The sequence below is a fragment of the Zea mays genome, chromosome 6 (genome assembly GCF_902167145.1).
Source record: "Zea mays cultivar B73 chromosome 6, Zm-B73-REFERENCE-NAM-5.0, whole genome shotgun sequence".
Taxonomy (NCBI): domain Eukaryota; kingdom Viridiplantae; phylum Streptophyta; class Magnoliopsida; order Poales; family Poaceae; genus Zea; species Zea mays.
In genome coordinates, this window is record NC_050101.1 from 164,396,622 (window position 1) to 164,416,053 (window position 19,432).

Sequence of the window (19,432 nt, forward strand, 5' to 3'; positions counted from 1 at the left end):
GGTTGTGAGGCATCACCAGGAAATAATCTATATTTCAGACGCCTGAAATATTGCAGAACCCTTATTCTTTAGTTGCTACTACTGCTGCTGCTTTCTTGGGTTTATGTCTTACCATCGCAAAACTATTTTTAGTGAAGTGAACTCTGCTACCCAAATGTTGTCTTCTACCATCTAATTGATTCGGTGCCTTTGTTCCTTCTTGCGTAGATAGCTTTTGACGGAGTTTGCAGAAGGCTACTCGTCGCTGATTCCATTTGGGAGGTTAGTTCCTTACCGTGCTTTTACACTTCTCGTCGCTGATTCCTTTTGGGAGGTTAATTCCTTGTCGTGCTTTTACACACTAAGCTTAGGTTATGTCAGTGATATACTTGTTTTCAGTGGCATAGTATTTTGTTTATGTTGTTCTACACGCTGAACACGCTACCGTGACTTCTTTCTTGCTACACACACTGCGCTAGGACTATGTCAGTGATATACATGTTTTCAGTGGCATGGTATTTTGTTTATGTTGTTCTACACGATGCACATAGGGTGTGTTGGTGTTATGCTTGTGTCATTCCGGTGCAGTATTCTGTTCTCGTTGAAATAGCTTCTGTTTCGGCCAACTGCTACAACGACAGGGATCTGTGATCTTGGCACGCACACATTGACAGACACAACAAGGCAAATCAATCAGAGGCCAGCCAAGGTTATTAGTTGTAATGTATGGGATTGCATCATGGACTGGCTGCAATGCTCCAACTGCTAAGACTGAAAGATCTAGCCTGAAATCAGGTGCTGTACGCAATCATGGCTTAGTATTTGCCATATGCTTGATAGATGTCCTTTTTGACTTGCGGTCTTGGCCGAACTTTTTTTAGTTGGTGTGTGGATCATGCCCACCTCTGATTGGATAGGGTGACCTTAAACCTACATCAGACCTCCTTTATAATTCCCCATGGCCAGCTGTTGGGGTCTCTGAGTATTTGCCATTGTTAATGTGGGGGCATTCAGGGATCATGCAAGAAATCATCTAAGCATTAGAACACGGTCCACCACCAAGTTGCTGATTGGTTCTCATACACCAAGATATTAGATGTATACATCATCATCATGTGTCACATTGAGGACTGCCTGCAACCACACATGCATGTTTCACATGAAATGGAGATCCCAGCCAATGTCGTTGCCACTTGCAAATAACATAATATTTGTCATAATCAATGGAAATCCAAATTGATTATGGCCATATAATTACAGTAGAGCAAATCAATTTTTATAGCAAACAAGATGAGATCACGAGAACAGGGTATATGAGCGAGCAAATTCCAGTTAGAATACATAGTGTTCTCAAAATCTGTACCCCCGTTGCCAATTACTTGGCATTTTTTGCATGTTTTTGCTTCGGGAATTTTATGCGTATGTGCCTAATTGTTTGCCTAAGTTTGCTATATGTTTTAGTATCTATATGCTACAATTAACCATTGATTTAGTTTCCTTGCGTTTGTTTGAAAGGCATATTCAGTTTCCTTGCGTTTGTTTGAAAGGTGTATGGTACATGTTTTTTTATTTGGGGGCCTCTCTATTAAAGTTCACGTGCGTGCTGTTCATGTTCTACAAGTGCTAGGTGTGTGTGTCACGTGGTACATATCACGGTGTACACATGGCTGATGCTCCATATGCACGTGTTGCCCGTTCGTATGAAACAAGGCGACGCAGGCGCCTTGCAAGCGCACGCGGTATGTCGTCTTAATTGTGTTACGTTATTTAGTCGACTTGCCGACACACGCTGACCGGAATTGCGTTGCTGCATGAAAATATATATATTAGTAATAATACTCGTCCCAAAGCAGGCGACAGATCCATAATGGACTTCCCTTCATCGTTCGCCGCATCGAATAGACACCGCCTCCGCAGTAGGCTGCACTACAGACGCTTTGCGCAACACACACATATCACAATTCCTCTCGAAAAAACGTACATTGATGCCCTAAGAGGTCTGTGCTTCCCTTCCTTGCTTGGTTGTTTCTTGTGTTTCACTGCTTAGTATCCATCATTCTTATCTGTTCCTGGTTCTGTAGACGCCTACCCGAATAGATCGTACTATGGTGGCCCCGAGCACACATGCCCATACTGTGGCGCGATTTTTTGGTTCCAGGAGCGTGTAAAAAGCGATTCATCTATAACACAACGTAGACTTGCATACAATATCTATTGCAAGGGGGGGAAGATCAATTTGGAGCCTTACCAAAGGCCGCCATCTGTACTTGCTGATCTCTTGTCATTTGATGGCGATGCGCACTCGAAAAGATTTTTGAGGCTTATTCGCGCGTACAATTCACTCTTTGCCTTCACCTCCTTTGGTGCCGCTATAGACAAAGCGATAAACAATGGTACTGTGCCTTATGTTTTTAAGATAAATGGAATAGTACATCATCGTATCGGCACCTTGCTTCCACGCCGTGGAGCGATGCCTAAATTTGCCCAATTGTATATTCATGATACAGACCACGAGACACAGAACAGGCTGAACATGTTCGAGGTCGATGATGGTGTCGCTGAACAACCTGAACGTGAAATAACTATGGCTTTGTTGGCCATGTTAAATGACAATAACAAACTTGTCAAAGCGTTTCAATATGCAAGGGAGCGATTGGAACAAGCGGGTAACCAGAGAATAACACTCAGGTTGTTAGGTTGCGATGCAAGACAAGACGTCCAATACAATCTTCCCTCCGGCGGTGAAGTCGCTGCCATCGTTGTGGGCGACTACACCGCTGATGAATACACATATGATGTCCTTGTGCACGATAGAAATTGCGGGCTACGACGTGTCTCATGCTTGCATCCATCCTACATGGCTTTGCAGTACCCTCTGTTGTTTCCTTATGGTGAAAATGGTTACCATCTTGGCATTCGGTACTGCGATGACGAAGATAGTGTTGGGACCAAACGAAAATATGTAACAATGCTTGAATTTGTAAGAAGACATTTACATTACAGATTACACGAGTCAAACCCGTACACATGTTATGGTAGGTTAAGTGCTCAGGTCATTGTCGACGCATATTCAACTATCGAGGGCTCCAGGTTACAGTTCATAGCTGACCATCAAAAAGACCTGCGGTCTGAATCAGTGCAGGGGATAGCTGATGCCATTGATAGAGGACTAATTAGTGCGGACGCTGTTGGCGGTAAAGTAATCGTGCCTGCGAGTTTCACTGGCAGTAGGCGATACCATGTTATGAATTACCAAGACGCGATGGCTATTTGCAGAGTGTACGGCCCACCAGATCTTTTTTTGACTTTCACATGCAACCCCAAATGGAGGGAAATTGCGGATGCGTTGCGCTTCGAACCGGGTCAGCAACCGTGCGATCGTTCAGACTTAGTTGTACGGATCTTCCATATGAAAGTCGATGAGTTCATAGCTGATATAAGGTAGGGCGTGACATTCGGACCAGTTCTCGCTGTCTTGTATACTGTTGAGTTCCAAAAACGAGGCTTGCCACATATACATTGCCTTGTGTGGTTGGCTGCTGGCGCAAAGGAGTTTGATGCTTCTGTTGTCGACAGTTTTATATGCGCTGAGATTCCGGATCTGAACACTGACCCGCTTGGTTATGCTTTAGTCGATGAATTCATGATACACGGGCCATGTGGTGAAAGCAACAGACATTGCCCATGTATGAAAAACAACAAATGCTCAAAAAAAATTCCAAAAGATTTTCAGGATGAGACCACCATAGACGACTTTGGTTTTGCGCTCTACATGCGTAGAAACAATGACAGACATGTTGTCAAACGTGGCGTTCGACTAAACAATAGAAGTGTTGTACCGTACAACATGCATCTTCTAAAGAAATACAATGCACACATAAACGTCGAATGGTGCAACAAGTCTAACATGATCAAGTATCTATTCAAATATGTTACAAAGGGAATTGATAGAGCAAAAGTATATTTTGAGTCCACTGCACAAACACAAAACCGTTCACCCGGTTCTCATCTTGCCCCGCCAAATGAGATCCAAGAATACATTGATGCAAGATACCTATCTACGTGTGAGGCTCTGTGGCGTGCATTTGAGTACGACATTCACTTTAGAGTTCCTTCTGTTGAACGATTAGCTGTACACCTTCCTGGCCTAAACCATGTGCGCTATGAACCTGGAACAGATTTAGAGGAGCTAATATCCAGCCCTTTAGCGAAAAGTACGATGTTAACTGAATGGTTCGAGGCTAATTTGAGACATGAAGAGGCCAGACACCTCACATACTGCGATTTCCCCAAAGAGTGGACATGGGATGCCTCAAACCGATTATGGAGAAAAAGGTCACGTTGCGCTAAGATTGGCCGTATGTACTACGTGCACCCTGCATCGGGAGAACTGTATTACCTGCGCATGCTCCTGATGATTGTTAAGGGGGCCACAAACTATGCTGAAGTCAGGACATTTAACGGACATGTGTATTGTACATTTCGTGCTGCATGTGAGGCTCGTGGTTTACTTGAAGGTGATAATGAATGGATCCTTTTGTTTGACGAGGCGATTGTGTCCGCATCTGCGTACCAACTTAGACAGTTGTTCGTCACTGTGGTTTTGTACTGTTCCGTTGGGAACGTACGTGCACTGTTCGACAAATACTGGCATTACTTTACGGATGACATGAGCCGTAGACTTAGAGACGCGACTGGAAACCCCAACTACAATATCCCTGAAGAACAACTCATGTCTTTACTTATACAAAACCTTACGGACGTTTTCGCGAACAGTGGCGGGAACATAAATGATTACGACCTACCAAGATTCGCTAATCATTGCCATTATATGGGTGAAAATAGATTGATTAATGACGAGATGGATCCTGATCCTTTGATGTTGTCCATGCATGCTTCATCTTTAGTTGCGCAATTGAATGATGACCAACGGAGAGTGTATGACACTATAATAGGACGTGTTCACAGTAGATCCCCAGGTTTCTTCTTTGTTTGCGGCCATGGTGGCACAGGCAAAACATTCCTATGGACCACTTTAATTGCGAGTTTACGTTCCGAGAAGAAAATAGTGCTAGCTGTCGCATCGTCAGGCGTTGCATCTCTTCTACTACCTAGAGGACGCACTGCACATTCAAGGTTTAAAATACCGTTTGACATAAACGATGCTAGCACATGTAACGTAAATCGGGGGACCATGCTTGCTGAGCTTATACAAATTGCCACTCTGATTATATGGGATGAAGCGCCAATGACACATCGTCGTTGCTTTGAGGCTCTGGATAGAACTATGCAAGATATTCTTTCTGAGCAAACACCTTCAAATGCAATCCTCCCATTTGGTGGCAAGATTGTTGTTCTTGGTGGCGATTTCCGTCAAATTTTACCTGTCGTACGAAAGGGCTCACGGTCTTCCATAGTTAATGCATCAATTACGAATTCGAAGTTGTGGCAGCACGTTGTCCTCCTCAAATTATGCACAAACATGCGCCTTCTTGGGCCCTCCTTGGAAGAAAACGATCGTAACGACCTCATATCTTTTGGTAAATGGGTTCTATCTATAGGTGACGGTACACTTCCTGCCGAAAAAAGGACTGGTGATCGTGAACCCACATGGATCACAATTCCGGATGACTTGCTTGTCCAAACAAACAATGATAAAATAGCTGCGATTGTATCTGAAGTATACCCAGACTTCTTTACGAATTACGATAAACCAACATATCTAGCCTCGCGTGCCATTATATGTCCAAACAATGCTACGGTCGATGATATTAATAACTACGTTGTTTCGCTTGTGCCTGGGGAAACCGTGTGCTACCTTAGTTGTGACACTATATCAAAATCATCAGAAAGAATACCAGATTTCGATGTGTTGTATCCTACTGAATTCTTAAATTCGATTAATGCAAACAATTTCCCATCTCACGAGCTTATGCTGAAAAAGGGTGTCATAATTATGTTGTTAAGAAACCTTAATCAAAGCATGGGCCTTTGCAATGGTACACGACTACTCGTTACCGAGCCTGGACAGCGTATATTGAGATGCATTGCTCTCACAGGCTCTAATGTGGGTGCTGCAGTTTTAATACCAAGAATAACCCTCAATACTACTGATGTAAAATGGCCGTTCACACTCCAGAGAAGGCAGTTCCCAGTACGAGTATGCTACGCAATGACAATTAATAAGAGCCAAGGACAAACCCTGTCCAAGGTTGGGCTTTACCTCAAGAAACCGGTCTTCACTCATGGACAACTTTATGTGGCCGTATCTAGGACTACATCCAGAGGTGGCCTTAGAATCCTTATTGAGAATGAGGATGGTTCGTGCGGGGTACAGACTCGAAATGTGGTGTACCACGAAGTCCTCGTTGTCGCTGAAGCGGCTGCCATCCTAGCCACCTAATTTTTTATCCATCTTTTGTGTTGTACATAGCAATGATATGTAAATACTCCAGCGCTGCTGCTACTCAGACGATTTTGTCTCTTTTCATGCTTGTTATCTTCGTTTTTTCTTGCTGCGTGTACAATAACTTTTGCTTTGAGGTAAAATTGTTCTACTAATGCGCAATACGTACACCATCCTTATCTACTTCCATGCTGCTGTATTCTCTAATGTTTATGCCATTTTTGGGGTCAACACTGCAGATGGGAGACGTGTTGATTCCAAGCCTACGGTGTGGGAACTTATCTGTGACGATATGCGTCCGTGTTTCTCGGTTTTGGGACTTTTCTGATCCTCAGGATGATGCAAGGCTGTTACACTGTGATATGGTGTTGCTCGACGAAGAGGTAAAGTACCAACAAACTCTACCAACTTATTGTTGCATCTCACCAGTTTGCTTCAGCAGTGTTTTCCCCTTAATATGATAATAGAAAGCCTGCCTTCTTTTACTAACTGAATTGTTTCTGCTCTTACTAAAGTTGAATCTACATCTTTCTATATGCAGGGAAATAGCATACATGCTACGATATACCCACCCTTCATAGAGAAATTCAGGCCACTCATAAAAGAAGGTAGCGTGTACAACATGACATACTTTCGAGTTCGAGCATCAAACAACTTGTACAAGCCAGTTCCAAATGATATCATGATTACCTTCACGAATTGGAAAAAGTTAGAGCAAGTTATTGAGATTCCTCCTGCATTTCCTACACTTACATACTCCCTCACTCACATAGACCAGATCCATTCGCGCATCGACCATAAAGACTACTATACAGGTAAACGTTGTTACCTACATACTTAAGACGCCTATTTTTCTTTGCTAATATTGTATATATTGTTTGTTTCAAAGCAGATGCCATTGGGATAGTTACTTCAGTCTCGAATGTTTCGCCACATCGCTCAAAAGGACAGCAAGCTTCCAGCTTGAAGAGGAACATTTCCATATGCAGTGCAAGGTTTGGACTACATGGTTGTTCTTACCTTATGTTCTGCTAGATGTATGGTATGTATTTTGGTGTTGTCTTACATATACAGTGTTTGTGCCTCATGTTCCATGTTCGAACTGAAAACAGCAGAGGTGCTTCGGTCAATGTCGTGTTGTGGGGTGCCCAAGCCACCCTATTCCCAGGAGAGCGCATATACGAGAATGGGCAGAATTCCCCACAGATTGTGCTATTTGTTGGCACGCTCGTCAAAAAATATGCAGGTATATTCACGTAACACTTAATCTTTTTCCAACTCCCGTACATTTATACCTTCTGCCCTTTTTAGATGGTCTTTGTCTGACTGGAAGCTCACCATGTAAGTGGTACATCAATCCATCCATTCCTGAGGCAGAAACCCTTATGTCCAGGTAATGGTATCCTCTTGTTATAAAATATATGCACCTGTTGCCTGCTCTTGCCTTTTTCTAACGGAATGCTTCTACAAATACAATGCAAACCAGCGCACGCGGTGATCATAAACCAGTGAAGTGGAATGCAACTGTCACTTCGAGCCAGCTTATATCTCCTGTTGCTGAGGAGCAAAAGGTGTCGTATATCAAGTATCTCCATCCCTTTGAAAACAAGGTACATGGCATACCCAGTACCTATTCTATTCTGTTGTCACCAACTTTTAGATAGAAAAAGGCAGCAGTGCACCAACTCCTCAATTGCTTATAACCCAAGAATTTTCAATTTAAGTAAAGCGTCAATAGTTAGCTACAAATTGAAGCAGCTCTTTGTTAGATCAACTCCTACCAGTGAGTCCTCCAAGTTTTGGTCGTCTCTAGCTATATATCCTCTCAGACCAGAGTGCCTCTCGTCCAAGTGCCATCGTCTCACACTTCTCGGCGCATTATAACAGATGGAATCTCCTTGAAATCTTTTCTACTGTACACTGTATTGTCATGAGCCGTACTCATCGGCCCCACTTATTACACAACTATACGTGTTAAAAAGATAGTAATTATTGGACTGCTCCGCTGCTGTTACGTCATCGTCGTCCTAGCTCGTTCACGTGTGTCAGTGTGTGTGTGAGCCAGGCTGTGAGCCCACCTCAGCTCCATCCATGTCATTGTCCGCGGGGCCCACCCACCCAGGACCGTGTCTCATATTTCAAGGGTACTAGACGTACGAAAGCCTGTATGATGGCTCCACAATGGTCTATGTTAAATGTTCCTGAATATATAGTTTCGTTAGAATGCTCGCTGCTCCGCCAAATATATTTTTTCGCCATCAGTATATCGTTCATAACAAAATCAGTATATAGTTTTCTATTAGAGCCAGACTAGGGGCAGACTGGAGTTACAACCATTTAGGTTTCAGCATAACATATTTATTTGACATTGCCTTTCTTTCTTATTTTCCCTGCAGGGAAAGGAGTTCTTGGTTACTGTCACTATAAGGAAAATTGACAACAAGTGGTGGTATAACTCATGCAGAAAATGTGCCTGCACAGCTGTCACTCACGGAGACTCTTACAAATGCACAAACCGTGATTGCGCTAACATTGCTATGCCCGTCCAAAGGTTAGATGACATGCCCTCGAGTTGAGCAGCACTCTTCCCTTCGTAAACTTACTGTACCAGTTTCCTGTGCATCAAACATGACATGAATCTGTACAACAAATTCAGATACTGGATTCTCTATCACCCCTCAGCCCCCCAGAGACACACAAACGTTGTACCTTCTTTACGTCAATGTTTTCCTGTTTACATATTGGTTTCTTTAGGACTTACAAGCCTACTATGTTAACCACACTAAGTCGTTGACACCTCTTATTTCAGGTATAAAATACTTGTCATCGCAGGAGACGAGACAGCTGACACAGACTTCATTCTCTTTGGGCGCGTGGCTCAAAGAATTGTCAAAAGACCTTGCGATATGCTCATAGCGAACACTCCATCAGGCTTCATTCCAGATGCAATCACGAAGCTGCTTGAAAGGACGTTCGTTTGGAACGTTAGCTTCTCTGGGCACACAATTAACTCTGGAAACGTCTGCTTCCAGGTCAATGCTACCATAAAGGAACTAGGCAATCAGAATGTTGACATTTCAACGTCAACCGCAGGGACACAACAGTCTTCGTTTATGTTCTCACAGGGTGCAAGCAGCAGCATGAAAGACACTCCTCACAAGACAGACACCTTGTCTTCACCTCTGACACCTTTGACGCCTCAGGGTAGCATCGCCACTACAAAGTATTTGGTACGTGTTCCAACCGCTTACATAAATGGTATGTTGCATCATGTGTAGTTTATTCTCTACCTTGATGCACGAAACCGTTGACGCTGGAGACGCAGAGCGTGTGACTACTCAGACCTCGACAACTAGGAAGAGGCAAGTCTCGATAGCAAAAGTTGTGCTTCCTTCTAGCGCATATTGTGTGCTACTACAGCTTTGATTGAATCCACTAAAACTTCTAGATCATGCTCTTCGCCTGGCAAATCAGTAGCGAAAAAGTTATTCGTTGCTGACGATGAGGAAGAAAGCATCAGTCAATCCAGTGGAGGTGGTGTTGGTGGACCCAGGTCAGGCTGTTTGAGCTCTAATTATCGCAACTCATGAGTTTCCATTAGATGGTATGCTTCGTTACATCTTGTTTGAAATCCATGAGCTTTCAGCTAGGCTAAAATAGCCTCTAAAAATATAGTGTTGATAGCTGCTGCAGACAGGTGTAGTTCTTTCTCAGGATCGAAGATACCTGCAATAGCAAATGACTATTCTGACTCATATCATCGTAGTACACTAAGTTTTGGACTGCGCATATACTATTTCTAGCCGTGGCTAATGGCACTGAATTCGTCTTGTTTGTCTAGACTCTACATGTATTGTAACCTCTCAAGTTGGGGGTCAAGGTTTTCCATTTTTTTATAATTTGATGTATCAAACATATATGCATGCTGCTGTTTGACTACAATTGTGTATGCTCCCTTTTCAGTGATGACAAAGATAATTAGGTGCTGGTGTACGAACGTGGATCTTTTGCCTTCACAGTTGCAGCTATGTGTAATTCAGGGTTATCATCTATTTCTACTCTTCTCAAGTTGTTGTACATGTTAGCTCGATGGGGGAGATGTGGTACATACTTTTGTCCGCAACAAGCTAACGATTTGCCTACACAAACCTGCCAAGGTACATGTCTTTTATCTCATATCAAAACAGTTATGGACTGATGCCCACTACTATTTCATTCTCTTTTTTTAACAAAAGATGTTTCAGAATGCCCACTGCTGTTTCATTCTCTTTTTTTACAAAAGATGTTGTCCAACTGTATCAGTATTTTATCAGTATTTTGTATAGTTTTTTACTCTGTGCATTCTTTTGGTAATATTGTCCAACTGTATTTCAGGTTAACTTTGATCATGATGCTACGCTTATCACGCTTTTGATAGACTGTTGACCAACGTGAATGCATCGCACTTAGAATCGTGCCTGTTACCTTTCCTCCCCTGATGTTCATCCTTAGCGACTTGTACTATGTAGTGGCAGAAGAAAAACCTACTCTTTTGTATATATCGACTGCCCGTTGTTAAACCTTTTACTACATCGCATAGCTGCAAACTGTGTTCTACTTATTTGTATGGCTAAAGTCTTTTGCCAACCCAGAAATGCATTTTATTCCGTGACTCACTTATATGTTGCCAGTGTCGATTTATTGCCTGTTGCTACATTTTACAACTCATATGCCTCCCGTTCTACCTGTTGTGCTTCAGTGCTCAGCACGAGCACTTGTTTTCTTTGCAGTGCTTCTGTTCTTGTGCTAGATATTTATTTTATAGAGTAGCTCTGGTTGACAAGTGCCAGTCAATGCCTTCCTGTTTTCTGATTGGTGCACATTAACTTTCTAATCAGTCATAATCTCTATTCACATGGTTGCTTTAATTTGTTCTGCTGAATAACTTCAAATTGTGTGAGGCTGATTTTGGTCCAGGCCATGCTGTGTTTAAAGAGGAAGGAATAATAACTGTTGTTCGCTTTAATGTCGGCATGTCAGATCGTAGTGAGATGCAGAAATGTACGACCTGATCACTGTCTTATCACTTTTACATAAGGTTTATGCAAACGATAGCTTAAGCATTTTCCATTAACTCATTGTGAAACTTGTGCCGCACAAGGAATTTGTATGGCGCCCGATAGGGCGCTGCTGGTTCTAGTATAATATATAACCACCCACTGTCCCGCTCGCTCGTAGGCTCGTAGCTAGCGTAACGAACCAGTTACTCTAAAACTAGCGACTAGCTTCATTCTGCAATGACTAGACCGGAGCAGACAGCAAAAGAGCTAGCCACACCTGAGATCATAAAGAGCACTAGCTAGCTATAGTAAGTACTACAGCAACAATTGCATGCATTTGACGGTTATACTCCGTCCTGTTATTAATGATGTGCGTGCAATTGAGCACAGCACACTCTTGGAGTTTCATGATGATGGAGCTCCGTGCGTGCACGGATCCAGCCGTGCCAAAACCATGCATCCATTCCATGTATGCATGCAGATTATGATTCGCGGCAACAGCCAGTATTACTCCCCTCCTACTAGGGATAATTAAAAACAAATGGAAACGGGTCAAAAAAAAACCCTCTTTCGCACGTTCAATTTTTGTTTTACATTTTCTTGCGAACACGGAATTAAGTTCGAAAAATCCAGATTCAAATTAAAACAGAACCGGCGGGGTAGGCAGGTGATATATACAGGGAAAAAAATTGTTGTACACAAGTCTGTAAAAGACAGGAATAAAATACCCATACAGGTGGTGATATATACGGTTGGACCTAGTGGTGTTTGAATGCAATAAAACTAATAGTTAGTGGCTAAAATTAGTTGAGATATTCAAACACTCTAGTTCAACTATTAATTATTTTTGATAAATTAGTTAATAGTTAGGTATCTAATTGTTAGCTAGCTAATTTCACTAACAATTTTAACCAACTAACTATTAGTTTTAAGACATTCAAACAACCCCTGATATGCGCGCGGATCGGAGCAGGGAAACAGGGGGGACAATCGTGCTGGGGATGGACACTGGTCGGGTGTACGTACATCGTCGGCACGGGCACCATTTTCTCAGGCGATCTCTGACCGGACAGGCGTGCGCTGCACCGCATGCGACCAGTAGAGAGGACACGCGCGCGGACATGTTGGTACGGTGCAGGGAGTACTACGCTGTTGTATTGTAGTCCGTCCGACGTCGTCCGGCCGTACGTGTGGTAGTGTCTGCACACCTACAGACATGAGCCATGCATGCACAGGTCAGTACTGCTAGTGGCGACCCCGTCCAACCACGGATCGATGTGCCATCATGAACAAGCATCATCAGAGTAGTACCTGTCGGCAGCCTGTGTGGTTCAGATCACTTTGATCAAGACGACGACGCCCGGAAGCAATGCAAGTTGGTCGTCGAGCTAGCTAGGTTTGGAAAGGCCAAGTCTTCTTCTATTCGCACAAGAACGTACGTGTGGGTATTCGAATCAGCTGGTGCGCCTGCAGCTGCAGCTGTGCTATGTATACACACACTGCTCCATGGTTGGATTTTTTTTTTATGATCTAACGATGAATGGAAATTCGAGAATAATATTTGAGAAAAAGATGAAACATCCATGGTTGGATTTTATAACGATCTAACGGTAAAACTAAATAGATTTTAGGATGATCTAACGACCAAGAATAAGTAGACAAGTAGTAGTATAAAAAAGGATGATATAAATCGTTTGGGTTTTTACGATTTTATGGCATACAGTACAGCAGAAACAGGGTCCTGGGTGTGTTGGAGGAACGGCACTTGCCACTTGGTGGTGCGCCATCTTCTGCAGAACTGCGACGGGTGACAGTTCGTCCAACCAATCGATTGCGGGTATTAGCCAGGTGATTGCTTTAACGTACGACTACTAGTATTAATTATTTGTTATTCAGAGAAGATGTTCCTGTTTCCGCATGCACCCACGGTTTCAGCAGAAAGCCAGAAACCACCGACCCAAGCTCAGCGCTCAGGTGATGCTAGATTGCTAGTGGACTACGGAATTGGAATCACGCGGGCCCTGGGATGGTGGGGCGTGCTTGCCGGCGGGACGACTGGCGGATCGACGTGCAACGGCCGGCGTCGGGGCATCTCCGTGCTGTGCAGTGCAGTGCAGGGCCCCTCGAATGAACAACCGATTGATTGAGAGCGAGTGAGAGGGGAAGCCAAAGATGCATGCATGGGAATGGGATGGGAGGAGGGGCCTGGAAGAGTGGTGTCAACAGTTTCCATTCGAGGGCAGGCTACACCGCTCGCTGAACGAAAAGCCCAAGTACATACAGGAAAGCACAGTGCGGAGGGGGAATTTCTTTTGGGGGCCGGCAGGTTTCTTTTCCAACAGTGAAAGCCTACTACGCTTATCCTCAAAAGCTGCGTGCTTTCAGCAATCCTATTTCTACCCTGTCTGCCTGCCTGCTTTTGCTTCTGCTGGCATCTGTGTAAAGAAGCGATCCTAAAGCCAGGACGCTACTGCTTCTACTACTACGTACTACTATACTACTCAGCGAAAAGAAACCTAATCGTCCCAGAACGCCAATCCACGCAATCTTATCTTATCTTAACTATTAAGAGAGGACTGTAGACTGCCCCCGCTTCCTAATCCCGTCCGCCCGCTCGTCTGCCACGATCCGCCTGCCGCCATCCCCGCCGCGAACACCGGCCGCCCTGTGCCATCGCGCGATTCCTCCTCCATCCCGATTCCTCCTCCATACCGTGCAGGCGGCAAGATCCGCGGACGCATGCCCCCGCCAGCGATTCCCCTCCCCGCGCCCGCAGCCCCCGCCGCCGTCCTCGCGACCACAGACGAGGACAGCCGCCACGCCCGCACACGGTTCCTTTCCATATCCTCACGTTCTCCATTGTGGTCGAGTTCCCGCGTGAGCTGGAAGATCCGCGCGGCGCAGAGCGCGGGCATCCAGATCCGCCGGCCCCTGCCGTCGACCTTGGTGTGTCGGTCCTTGTTGGAGCTCCGCTTGGGCGCGAGCGGCTGCTGCCTCCTCTCCCCGGGCTGCGCCACCACCTGCAGCTGCTCCTCCTCCTTCCCTCTGCCGCCCCCGTCCTGCTGCGGCGACTGGTGGATTTGGATTTGCAGGTGCTGCGCCGGCTGCTGCTGCTGGTGGTAGTCCTTAGGATCCAGCTGCTGCTGCTGCGCGGTCGAGGTGGTGGTGGTCGTCGCGGTGGTGGGCTCCGTTTTGTTTAGCGGTGGGGGTGGGGGAACTTGGGGTCCATCTCCACACACAGAGACACAGAGGCACCAACTCCCTCCGAGTCTGGGCAACAAAAAGCAAACCAAATCAGGCTTCGTGCTCTCGCTTCCCTTCTTCTGCTTGGTGACCGGCGCCCCTGCCTGCCCTGAGGAGGGAGAAGACTGAGGGTGGCAAAGGGGATGGGGAGAGATGGTGACTGGGCCGAGCCGAGACAGAGGCGCCTGCCCCTTGCGATCGCGCGACCCGCCAGGTGGTCGGCCACCGGAACACCGACCCACCCGTCCAGCCGTTCGCCCCGGGCGATGGGTGGAACACCGACCATGCGATTCCCCGCCCCGTCGGTGCTCGCGGTAGGTGAACGAGACGATGAGAGACCTGCGATGCCCGCAGGCGCACCACCGCCCGCTACACGTCTGCGTGACTCGCTCTGACGCGCGGCACAAGGCCGCGATCTCGGCGGTGCTGACGCTCGTGTGCGGCCACCAGCCCTTTCGCTCTGCCTCTACGGATGAGTAAAAAGCTGTTATCAGCTTGATTGACAGAATCACTTCTTCAGAAATTATCCGTTCACTTTTATATATACACAATCATGGATTATATGATAATATTTTTTTTCATTCTTAAGCCCTGTTTGAAACTTTTAAAGATAATAGTTAGCTATTAAAATTGTGCGGTTGAGTTTTTCTTTTTTGAATTCAGAAGTAGGCTGTTTCTATGTTTCTGTTGTAGCAGAAACTCTCCCTCTTTCCTTCCTTATCCTGCTTGGCTGTCAAAATAGTCTAGCCATACTTCCTCAACCTACCTTTGTGTCAGTTGGCAAATGGGAATGATGCAACACAGTCATTTTGTTGTAGTTGCATCTTTTGTTCTTATTTTACCAGCATCTTAGATCTGTAAATCTATCCACTTTTCCATTGCACGTGCTCATGTTTTCGATATATAGCAACATGGGCTTCTCAAATTACAATTGGCCGACAAATCATGTTGCTATCTGCATACCAACTTATGTGGAGATCTTTTATACACATACCAAATATTCTGAAACTCATTTATTTTTGCAGCTAATATGTAATGTTTTACTGTTGTTTATTCAGATGTGTGTTCTTATCTATGTTGGGACCAACGGTGAGACATTCTTCAACACAACCGCACTTGTTACATGCATACAGAACTTCCCCAAGAGCAGAGGTCAGACAGTGACTCGAAATATGACCACTGCATACCAGGTTCGGTTAGGAAATCATGTTGCAGTGTTTCTTGTTACAACCTGGTAATGTGGATGCTACATTTTAAATCTGAATTCACAGTAATAAACTTAATCATATGCTTTTGAGTCCTAGAAAAAGATAATGGCACCAGGTTCGGATAGTAAGTTAGTTCATTTTTATTTTAGAATTGGTCTCTCTTATTTTTGGTCAAATTCTAGAATGATCAGATGCTCGACAAAGTCATGGTGGTGATGGGAGCTCCTCAAGGCCAACAAAATGGTTTCAAGGAGGCAGCCAACTCGGTGGAGTTCCTAGGTAGGGAGATGCTGGGAATGCAACTGAGGGCTGCCAAGCCTGATACCGATGATTTATATGTTCTGATATTTCTTTTCCTGTGGCAAGAGTAAAATTTTCAGTGTTCAATGCTCTTGGTGACCTAAATTTAAATGCAACCAATTTCATCATTCACACACCTAATCATCACTCTGATGCTTGCTATTTGTTTATTAGGCTACAACTACAGCCAAAATCATGAAACTCTTTTATCTTTGAGAGGTTGATATAAGCTTTTACTGTAGTACACAATCAGTTAGTGACCTAAATAATGATCTCATTCAACTAACTTTATCTTATTTTGTAGCCTTGTGCTTCTTTCTACTGAGTTGTCTTGTACCAACTAAAAATAGAGGTATTTTATCTCAGGTTCTCTACTATGTGTAATCTCATATCAAGATTAATGAGTATCGTGATCGTATAATTTTGGTGAGTATCCATGGAATGCCCAGGTTATCCTCTAAATGCATGAGCTTTTACTTTCCTTAATTTTATAGATGATATCATGATTCTAATAATTTTTCTAAACCATCGTAGAATCCTATCAACCCATATGGCAAGGCAAAGAAAATGACAGTGGATATCATCCTAGATTTTTCAAAATCAAAGGAGCAACCAGACATGGCTGTCATGATCTAAGGTTTGTTTTCAATAACCTATATTAAATTATAACCCATGGAATAGTTCTAACATGTTTACCGCTCTTTATAAATTAGATACTTCAACGCGATTGGATCGAACCCAGACATATGACTGTTTCTATATTCTGCATATCAATAATCACCGCTACTGATTTTTACACTAATGTTGGATTTGTATACTTTCCTTGTGGTAGAAGATAGAAACAACAGTTAACCAGTTACAGCGTGCATGCCAGGCTTCGGAGGAAAGAAGATTTTATCTACACCACGAACTGTTATTGTTGTTTGAGGTATATGAAACCAATCCCCCTTTTCTCATGTCTCATAATTCCTGATGTTTGCGATATGTATGCTACTCGTGCTATGGATTTGGAAAATAGGTTTGGTAATTAGTATGGCTACCTACTAAGTCAATGATATATTCGGTGATAAAAATTGCATGCATTTGATTTTTGTCTAAGGCATTAATGCTTGTTCCTAATTGTCCTATGCTGCTATCTGAGAAATACTCCATTGTGTTACATATTTTTTTCTATTTAAATCAGCGGCGGTGCCTTGGTACCTTAAACAGATCGCTACACCCATGTTGGTAGAAGTACAGTGATATGATCATCCTTTTTTTGTGTGTTGCTAAGGTCTGATGTTACTTGGTTCGTCTGCTTGGCCATGGAAATCGACGAGAGCCATGGAAGCAGCCTTTGCTCAAGAAGGGTGACATCATGGTCGTGGAGATCTCCAACCTCTATCAGGTGGCTATGCTGGTCAACGATCTATGCAGGTCGAAGAGCGTGAACGACCTATCCTCCCCATCATGCCAAACCCACAAGGATGACGACAACAACAACCTAGAGGACGAGGATGAGTGGCAGGACGGGAAGAAGTTCGATGCGGTGGCCACCTTCAAGATCCTCAGCGAGGTTGAATTTTCTCTTTCTGTATCCTCTATTCCTCTCCAATGGCACAACCAAACCCTGTGCACGACAAGGTGTTTGTGTGGATGTGTTACCCGTGTCTACATGACTCAATTGATGGACTTGGTGCGTCTGCAGATCCTGATGTACCAGCTGTGCAAGGGCGTGGGTTTTGTTCACAGCAGCGGGGTGCTCCACCGTGATCTGAAACCGCACAACCTGCTCATGGACCGCTAGACCATGGCGCTCAAGATCACTGACCTCGGACTCAGCCGTGCCATCATCGTCCCTGTAAAGAAGTACACGCACGAGGTCTGCTTCCCACTGCCACTGGTCTTCATCATCAGCCGTGCATCTTGCGTCTGATTAAATAGTGGAGTCTGAATTGTTTGTGCAGATTCTGACGCTGTGGTACAGGGCGCCCGAGGTTCTTCTTGGCGCCACACACTAATCCACGCTGGTTGACATTTGGTCCGCGGGCTGCATATTTGGTACCATTTCGATGAGCACATATTCTTGTCAAAGCAAACTGCTTCAGAATTCAAACCGACATATACGATTTCTAATTTGGTTGTAAATGGCAGCTGAGTTGGTTACTAATCAGCCGCTTTTCCCTGGCGACTCCGAGTTACAGCGGCTCCTCCACATCTTCAAGTAATGCCTCCAGTGCTTTAGTTCGTTGTTTGCATTCTGAATTCTTGGTGGGTGTCTAATGCTCCATCTTGTTCTTTGGGTGAAAGGTTGCTGGGCACCCCAAATGAGGAGATGTGGCCAGGAGTAGGCAAGCTGCCGAACTGGCACGTGTACCCCCAGTGGAAGCCCACTAAGCTGTCCACTCTTGTCCCTGGTCTTGACTCCGATGGCTATGATTTACTTGAGGTCAGTGAAAAGTTACACCTTGTGCAAGTTTACCAAACATTGCAGAATATGAGGGAAGAAGAGGTTAGAGATTGTGAGGATTGCGTTCTGACTTAATTTGCTGCGGTTGGTGCAGAAAATGCTTGCGTATGAGCCAGGGAAGCGGGTCTCGGCGAAGAAGGCCCTGGAGCACCCGTACTTCAATGATGTTAACAAGGAGGTGTACTGAACAATTAATAGGAATCTGATTTTCTTTATTTTGATCTTGTATTATCAACTTAGGATTTTCTTATTTCGATTAATAGTGTCATTGAACTAAATTTTGATTGTTCGAAATGGCAGACTTCGACATTTGTTATGATTGTTAAGTTGATTCTTGATAGCAACACTAAATAATGATCTATACGTGCACAAGTGCCATCCGTTGCAACGCACGGATATATACCTAGTATATATATATAAACAAACCTGTGCTCGACTCCCGCCAAACGCTTTCTTCGGTTTTTGCTAGCCCGGCCCGTTTCCATTTTGTTGAGGGGACTCCAAGGCTCCGAGCGCGCTCGATGGGCCTGCGTGCCACGGCCCACGGGCGAGGGCTGCAAGACGTATCTATCAACTGGGCCAGAGCCAGTATTCGGGCTGGCTTTCAGCGTCGGCTAGACTGGCCTGCCCAACCTGGCAAGCTGAGACCCCAACCTAGCTAGGCCGGCTTACTGCATGGCCCGCACAACACGGCTGGCCTTCCACCTCGGCCTAGCCAGGCCTAGCCGGTTTTGCCTGGGAACTTCGCCTCTCTGACCAAATTTCTTCACCCGCTTTGCATGTTCCACTGCGTCCGCTTTCAACTTGT

General features: G+C 44.7%; 2 protein-coding genes across 2 annotated transcripts; both read left to right on the forward strand.

The window, feature by feature from the left end:
- Window positions 1–292: 292 nt before the first annotated feature.
- Window positions 293–13,571, forward strand: LOC103631562 (replication protein A 70 kDa DNA-binding subunit B). Its single transcript, XM_020540150.1, has 10 exons — window positions 293–313; window positions 6,625–6,768; window positions 6,927–7,200; window positions 7,278–7,380; window positions 7,501–7,631; window positions 7,697–7,778; window positions 7,872–7,995; window positions 8,782–8,936; window positions 9,195–9,643; window positions 13,321–13,571. Exons 2-10 carry the CDS (start codon window positions 6,625–6,627, stop codon window positions 13,569–13,571), a joined length of 1,713 nt encoding a protein of 570 aa, XP_020395739.1. The 5' UTR covers window positions 293–313.
- Window positions 13,572–17,037: 3,466 nt separating this feature from the next.
- LOC109940223 (mitogen-activated protein kinase sty1-like) lies at window positions 17,038–18,431 on the forward strand. The gene has a single exon (XM_020539587.3). The coding sequence runs from the start codon at window positions 17,533–17,535 to the stop codon at window positions 17,959–17,961; it is 429 nt and encodes a 142-aa protein (XP_020395176.1). The 5' UTR covers window positions 17,038–17,532; the 3' UTR covers window positions 17,962–18,431.
- Window positions 18,432–19,432: the final 1,001 nt, after the last annotated feature.

What these genes read in the sequence shown, in the direction of transcription:
- LOC103631562 (XM_020540150.1), top strand. Translation starts at nt 6,625, where the DNA reads ATGGGAGACGTGTTGATTCCAAGCCTACGGTGTGGGAACTTATCTGTG. An exon ending in TGGTGTTGCTCGACGAAGAG is followed by an intron (nt 6,769 to 6,926) that starts GTAAAGTACCAA and finishes TTCTATATGCAG; the next exon opens with GGAAATAGCATACATGCTAC. An exon ending in TCCAACCGCTTACATAAATG is followed by an intron (nt 9,644 to 13,320) that starts GTATGTTGCATC and finishes TTTGTTATTCAG; the next exon opens with AGAAGATGTTCCTGTTTCCG.
- LOC109940223 (XM_020539587.3), top strand. Translation starts at nt 17,533, where the DNA reads ATGGTCGTGGAGATCTCCAACCTCTATCAGGTGGCTATGCTGGTCAAC.